At 38.1% G+C, this 8156-nt stretch overlaps 1 protein-coding gene across 1 annotated transcript; it reads right to left on the bottom strand.

Annotated features, from left to right (window-relative positions):
• Nucleotides 1-708: 708 nt before the first annotated feature.
• SIKE1 (suppressor of IKBKE 1) lies at nucleotides 709-7918 on the bottom strand. The gene is made up of 5 exons (XM_037135082.2): nucleotides 7678-7918; nucleotides 7360-7465; nucleotides 6165-6307; nucleotides 4844-4957; nucleotides 709-2863 (listed from the first exon to the last, which is right to left on the bottom strand). The coding sequence occupies exons 1-5, from the start codon at nucleotides 7834-7836 to the stop codon at nucleotides 2762-2764; spliced, it is 624 nt and encodes a 207-aa protein (XP_036990977.1). The 5' UTR covers nucleotides 7837-7918; the 3' UTR covers nucleotides 709-2761.
• Between the last annotated feature and the right edge of the window lie 238 nt (nucleotides 7919-8156).

Raw genomic sequence — 8156 nt, 5'->3', positions numbered from 1 at the left:
GGTAGCTCGGTTGGTTGCAGTGTTGTCCCAATGCAACAAGGTTGTGGGTTCCACTCCCCATCAGGGCACATACAAGAATCAACCAATGAATGCATGAATATATATATTCATATATATATGAATATATATATGAATATATATATGAATATATATATTCATATATATAGAAGAAGTTATCTGGGATAATTATTAAATAAAAATTCTGGATCCCATTTCCAAATTTCAATTTCAGTAGGTCAATGAACCATGTTTTGAGGAACACTGAACTAGACCTTCACTGTTTGAATCAAATTATGTCTAAGGATATAAGTCAGTATCGGTAATATTTAAGCATTTTCAAGATACTTCCAAATTTAGTTTCAATTTCATAATTTGATCTGGAATCAATTATATGATTTCTAATCATGAGGAAATCTCTAAAACCATTTCCAAACCAACTGTTTGCAGAGTTAACTGCTGCCTACATTGTGCTAATTAAAAAATATTTATGAAAATGCTGTCTACTTAACAGGCTGTTATACAGGTGAAAAGTAAACCTTTGCACTTCCTAATAATTAGACTCATTACTGACTAAAATTAGCTGACATTTTCTAAATCAGGTTTTTATTAGAAAGGTAACTTTGTACTGAGATTTTGCAAACCAGTCCAGTCCCTCCATCCACTGCAAAGAAAAACATTAATATTCACACAAATCAAAGTGAACAAACATTCTTTCACTTTGCATTTTAATGACACATTATCTTCAAAGCATTAACACCAGCCAGAATTTATATCATGTGTAGTGCTGAGAGTTAGACTCACTCATACTTAAAGCGTTTGACTTGCTAGGGGAAAAGTGGGCATACAGATCTACCCTGAGACATAAAGAACCTAAGACAAATAAAAGGAACACCATGTTTCATTTCAATGGGCCATCTGACAACCACTTTCACTGAAAAGTGGCCATGGCAGCTGACAAATGGCACAGGGGACTTACCTTCTGAATTGGAATTGTAGGACATGGGGTGGGACTTAGGGCGAATACTTCAAGGCAAATGGTTGGGCTAAAAGTTTCCTCACCTCTTGGGAAGTGAATTAAAGGTGCCCACACTTGGATAGACATGTTTTTTTTTTTTTTTTTCCAATTCTATGCAGGACTTTGAATAGAAACTTGATAAATTCTAAAAGAACATACACATTCATTAAAGTTGACCACTGAAAGCAAAATCCATTAGTATTACTAACGGGATCAGATGCTTTTAGGATATCTTGGAGAGATCTTGTTGTTTTAGCGGGCACTAATTTTTTATGGTGGTACAAAAGAAATTTTACATCACACAAAACACTAACACAGAACTCTTCAGTACTGTGCCTCTCCCATGCACTATGGTGCCTAATGTTATTAGAAAATATTGACAGGTTTGGCATTCATTATTTCAGTTTTGGGGGGACAAACCTAAAATGACAGTATAACATGAAGTAATGTGAGTAAACTGAGATGGGGGAATGAGTTGATGAGTGAGCCTGGCTGACTACTCAGCACTTGAATCTCAACACTGCTTGGTTGTCTACCCGGCACTGTGAATGGGATAGTTCTCTCATTAAGTGATAGAACTCCGCTTCCTTGTGAAAAATGAATGTAAAACGAAAGCCAACTATTGGTATTTGTAATGAAAGATTTCCAAGTAAGGGATGGTTCTTAATTATAAACAGAAGTTATATCTAAATTAAACAGTAGAATGTAGTACCTGAGAATGAAGAGGTGAATAAACCTACTATATGCTCTTCACAGTAGGTAAACCACCTAAGTTTAAGATTTCCTAGTAGGAAAAAATTGAAAAATTGACTACGAATATCTAAGAGAACAAATAAAAGCTTTTAGCATTTGAACTAAGTGTGCATGTGCATGTCCACATACCCCAGGACAAATTTCTCAGCATTCTTTGAACATACGACTACCCTACTACTGGAAAAAAAAAACAGCTTCTATTTTTTTCATCTTCACCTGAGGACATTTTTTCATTGCTTTTAGAGAGAGAAGGAGAGAAATATCTATGTAAGAGAGAAGCATTGATTGGTTGCCTCCTGTATGCATCTGGACAGGGAACTGAACCCACAACATTTGGGTTATGGGACAACGCTCCCACCAACTGAGCCACACCGGCCAGGGTCAGCTGACTTATTTTCAAGTGTTTCCTGGAGACTAGCACTCTCAAATTAAGAGTAAAGTCACAGGTCACAAAGTACAAACTCTTAGCACCAGAGAGACTTACAATTTCACAGAAGGTGAATGACATTACAAATCAGAGAATTTGCCAATCTAGTTCTGTAGAATTTTGTTTTTCTCAAATGGAAAATAATCCAGGTTTATGCCAAATAAATTTAAGAAGCTAATCTCTTTAATTTTTTTCGTAACTGTGATTTACAATCCTATGTAAAATCAAATCACTGCCTTATAATACGATGCTCAAAGATTCAGAGATGTGAAAAACCAAAAATGAACTAGAAGCTCAGTTTATAGAAATCAAGGTCCCAGAAATGAAAATTAAACATTGTCTCGTAGAGAAGGGAATGGTGAAATTCAGTGCGTATTTTCACTAACACACCCCAAAAAAACTGTTTTGTGGACGGCCAACTTTGACTGCCAATTCTAAACTGTCACCTGATTTCTTTAATCAACAACACTAAATGGAGTCCAAGGAAAGACACTGAAAGGACCAGGCTCAAATAGATAATGTCCTTCCTTAATAAAAAACCTCTAGCTGTCACTCAGCAGCTGATGTTATTTGATGGCCTGAGAAGCAGTATCCATTGAGTCTTCCTTTCTGACCTGGAGCGACTCACTGCTGATAGACAATAATTCTCGAAGCTCCTTGTTTTCAAGCTGGAAAAAAAAAAAGTATATGTTTATTTCAGGCATTTTGACTTTCAAACTGCATCAGAACACATTGCTTTGTCCAAGAACAGAAAGCATATTATTTTAATTTTTAAAGTTTTAAGGAAACAAAATAAGAATTTCCTAATCTACTACTTATTTATTCTTTGAACAAATATTTAATGAGCAATTTTTATATGCTACCTGTTAGGACTACAAAAACAAAACAACAACAACAAAAAAACAAAAGACATACGAAAGAACAAGATTCCTCTCCACTGGAGGAACTCACTGCTTGTCATACTCTTCACAGTTCCCCCAAGTTTTACTACTATTTCTTCTATCTTTCAAATTCCTGGTAATATTTTCACTACACTCAGTTCCTCTCCTAGACGCCCATGGTTTTGGACAAAGAAAGAGAGAGAAGAAACTGCTTATTGGCCACATAACCAGGTACCATGTGGGTGTCCTACACATATTATCTCACGACCATCTGTAGGGCAGGTACTATTCCTACGTCGTATCTCTTTAAGAGGAGGACACTGTGGCTCACAAAAATCCAAAAACTTGTCCAAAATCAGATAACTGGGATGTGGTATTGTTGAGATCTTAATCCAATGCCCATGTTTTTTCCACTTAAAGTAAAGTGTAAAATTTGTCTCACATTTCCTTAAGACTGCTTCCATAACTCCTAACTCCTCCTTGGGACCTTGTCACTCCCCTTATTTCCAAACAGGGCAGTTAGCACTCTATCCTTACTCTCTCTGAAGGAAATTCTGCTAAACCATAGTGTGTTCAGGCTTCGACAAAAGTCAGAGCCTATGGTCATGAAATCTTCTACCATATAAAGTGCTTTCCCCAGTACTTTGGGTCTCTCTCCTGGCATTTATATACCATTTCATATCATATAAGTACTGTAAGTTCTCACTTAACGTTATCAATAGGTGCTGTGACTTTAAGCAAAAACAACCTATAAAGAAGCCAACTTCACCACAGGCTAAACAGTACAAAGAAGAGTTAAGTTCCTATGGCATCTCACCAATGTTGGAATAAAACAAGGTTGAACGCAATGAAGTCATTTGAGGACCTGCTGTGCTAGTCTTATTCCTTCCCCCAGTCTCTGAGTGGGGACCCTCACTTTCTTTTTCTCTGGTGTTTCTCAGAAGGCCCGTGAGAGCATCTGGTGATAAGCAGCATTCCAACCATCTAGAATAACGTGTCTCCCTAAAAATTTTATGGGCGCACTAACACTCCAGGCCTTTCTCTGTGAATTATTTCCATTGTAATCAAAATAGTACATGAAAATAGCTTTAAAAAATAAAATCAAAACTACAAGCCTTATAAAATAAACAATAGCTCCCTTGGCTTTGTTTCTCAAAAGCAACCACTTTTAATACTTTTATCTATTTCTTTAGTGTTTACTTCTATAATTTTAAATAATATGCCTGTACTGCTATCTCTTTCCGTCAACTTCAGGCATTATCTAGTTGACTTCCTTTTATGGCAGAGGAGAGATTTTTTTATTTTTATTTTTCCCCCAATAATGAATACTTGTATTAAAGTATTACCCATATTAACACAGAAGCCAACATCACAATATTGGTCAAAATCCATACACAAAACAATATAGGGGAATGTTTTTCATGATTTTGTACAACAGTTTGCTGAATATAGTATAAACAAATACTAACCAAAAGAACCAAATGGGGTCATACAAATGTTCCTTTTTTTCACTGTATTTTTTCCAATACCTTTTATCCCATTCATACTCCCCTCCCCGCCAAGAGATTTTTAACTGACATGTAATTTGTCCCTTCTACACCCAGGCCCCTTGATAAGATGACATCTTAATTTCCAGTCAGTACGTAGTAGGCATTTTCATTGTTTGCTGCTGGCTACATTGCTGCAGTGATAGGAGAGCAATGGCACACCTGCCAGACTCTGAACATGCCCTGAAATACTGTGAACCTAAAACAGCAACAATCTTACCTCTAACTGGGCTAGTTTTTCCTGAACCTTACAAAACTGGTCATCATCCACCTGAACTGCTTTCCTCATCACTTCTCCCATTTCACAGATTCTGTCAATCTGACTCTCAATTTCCTGTGAAGATATTAACACAAAAAAGGTAAAAAAGTCATTTTTTCTACAGATACAAAGTTCATGAAAACATGCACATTATGATGTTAAAAAGTTCATTAAATCTATGGTACAGAGGTTATGCAAGAGTTTCACTATAACCTCAGTCCTCAGGTGTGAAGCCATAATAAAGTTATCTTGTGGTATCCGCAAATAATTTGTTTTCAAAAGATCGATTTTAGTCTAACCACCCATTGGATGTTGGACAACATCCCTAAGCACTTATTAACTTTGACTTGAATATTTTTATTGGCAAGAAGCCTTACCACATTCCAAGCTATCTTACTCCACCTTTGGAATTATCTTTTAACAAGTTTTTCATAGGAACTAAAATCTGTCTCCTTCGAGGTTCAAGTTTTCTTCTCCAGACTAAAGAAAATAAAGTTTATTTTTCTCTTCCAGATAAAAGCCATTCACATATTTAAAATACTTCTGTTCCTTAAGACTTTTGTGTTAAGTCAGTAAAATGCTTTCCATGGAATTTAAGATGAAATTTTTCATAAATTCCACTGTAGCAAATAGTGAGGGACCAACTTATTAATCCAGGATTACATGATGCAGGACATGTGAATGTAATATAACAACTATCAAGTACTCCTCAGGTATAAGAGTCATTCCTGGTCATCATAATCAAACAGTAGAATCTTTGCCATAAAAATATGGATATAGATATACATATACGTATTATACCATACTTCTCCCTCCTAATGAGTATGATATTATGTGTTTCACTGTAATAAACATTTCCTCACTGCCTGCTATGTGCCAGGTACTATGTTAAAGATAAAAGATGAATTCATACCCCTTATGTCCAAGAGCATATAATGTAGTGAAATGTCCAATAATAACCAATCAACTATTTACTAAGCACCTTTGACACTAACTGGCATTACATTTTGTGGAAGAGGTAAGCACTGAATAACATTTTGGAAACAGATCTTGACAAGAGAGGAAGGAACCTTAGTCCTACTCAATTTAAAGGACCTGACAACCCCTTACCCCTTCTTTCTATTCACATCTTTACAAAGCTACAGCAAAACCAACAGCGGATATGATAAAAACATGAAAGGAAAACAAATTCACTTTTCTTCAAAAATACCGGCACACAAGCTAAAACAATGTCAAGATTTCAATTCAGTTCATTTAGAATCTATTCATCAAAATTTCTTACTGCAGAGTGAGATTGGTGAGCTTTCAGGACTGGTTCAGCGTCCACTGCTTTTTTAGCAACCATTAATTGTAACATCTGTTTCCGGTATTTGCTCATGATGAGTTCCAAAGCATCCTGGTGTTCCTCCAAGGAAATCCATAGCTCTATCAAGAAATAAAATAACTTGGCAGTGATGTCTGAGAGACAGCTCTCAAAGCCAAACTTCTCATAGTTGGAATTTTATGACACTCCATGAAATATTGTGATTCAAAATTTGTAAATCAGTGTTTAAGGTCACAAAACACAACAGGTATGGTCAATGTGAAACAACCTTCTAGACAGAGGCAGCAAGTTTGGTAGAAATGTGGGATTTGTAAACAGAAGGCATGGGTTTGAGTTCAGTTTCGCAAGTTGCTAGCTTAATACTCTTAAGCAAATCATTTAAATTCTCTGTGTCTATTTCCTATCTGCACTGTAATAACCAATACCTGGCTCATCTATCTTAATGTGAAAACACAATACAATGGAACAATACACAGGGTCCGGCAGAGGTCATGCCTGCCTGAGTGTGGTAGGTAGGGTAATAATATGGGTGTAATAATTTATAGTTTTAATTTAAACATTTCATCTAAAATGTCAAATGGTGTGCTTGAGTGTGATATTATTATATTTCAGAATTACATGCCTATGATTTTGTATTACAATAGGGGCGTTATTTGTGCCAGACCCCTGTATGTGCAAGCCCTCTGTAAACTGGTATACAAGTAACTGTTCATACTGTTATTGTTAATAATGTACTTACCAAACCTAAGACTATATATCCTAAGTATAAACTTCAGCCCTTCCATTTCCATCTTAACTTTAGAAAATTTGAATATTTAAACTTTAAATTTTAATCCCTTGAGGATATTAACTCTTGTTACGCAAGCCTCCATCTGGGGGATACCCAAATACACCAGGCAACAATTCAACTCGACTAAGCACCCCTTCAACAAGATGCCTATAAATACAACATCTACGAGACTATTTCGAAAAGGGTAATGTAACAAACTTTAGTTTACTGGGCCAGCACAGGATAACTCTATTACTAAAAATGCTGACCTGGAAATACATACAGCATACGCACTTTAGTGAACAGTTGGGCAGTTTTGCAAGAAAGTGAAATATTACTGGGTATGAGAAAAAACATAAAAACTACACAAAAGGCCTGACTAACCTCTGTTTTCCTGCTGTAAGTCTCTAATCTGTGTATTCTCTTGGGACAGCAGAATGTGAGGTTTGTATTTGGACATGTCCTTTATATCCGATGCATCCTCTTGATACTAGACGAACAGAGACAGACTAAGTGCTCCGTAAACAAAGCAGCCGCGGACGCCACTTGAAGAAGCAGGAGTCAGGGCTCCAGGGCAGAAAGGTCTCACCGCCGCACCCTGAGACCAGGAATAATTTCCAGGCCGAGGTCCCACTTGACTTCGCCGCCCACCCGCCAAGTACACAGAACGTCAAGGCACCGACCCCCTGCCCTCAGCCTGACCTGTTCCGGAAGCGCTGTCCCCGCCTCCCGCATAGCTGCCACCCGCCGGTGCAGCGCCGCGGACTGATCCACCAGCGACTCGGCGGCCGCATCGTGCTCCCGCAGCCTCTCCAGCAGCGTCTTAGCATCTGTTAGGATTTTCTCGATGGTGCAGCTCATAGCGACCGCCAGACCACAGCCCCCAGCACTGTTTACCCCAACGAGTAGGTCAGACCCTCCCCGAACCTGTCTAAGTCACGGACGTCAGTTCCGGGTATGTTTAACTGGCCTCTTGGCGGCCTGCTTATGCGCCTGCGCAGTGGCTACCGAGTCCTTGGTGGACGTGCTCCCTCAGCTGTTTCCCAGCAGCCAGATCCACAGGGAGGCGGAGGCTTGCCCCCTCGCCACGCCCTTGGCTTTCTGTTCTCACAGCCGGGTGGACTAGTTGGGTTTTGCTGTGCGGCTGGATCTCTCCTTTCCCTATTGGTTTTGATTGATGT

This window comes from Artibeus jamaicensis, unplaced genomic scaffold, assembly GCF_021234435.1.
Source record: "Artibeus jamaicensis isolate MK-2021 breed Jamaican fruit bat unplaced genomic scaffold, CSHL_Jam_final scaffold_1689, whole genome shotgun sequence".
NCBI classification, from domain to species: domain Eukaryota; kingdom Metazoa; phylum Chordata; class Mammalia; order Chiroptera; family Phyllostomidae; genus Artibeus; species Artibeus jamaicensis.
Note: the sequence above shows the minus strand (reverse complement) of the source record. Positions and strands in the feature narration are given on the sequence as shown.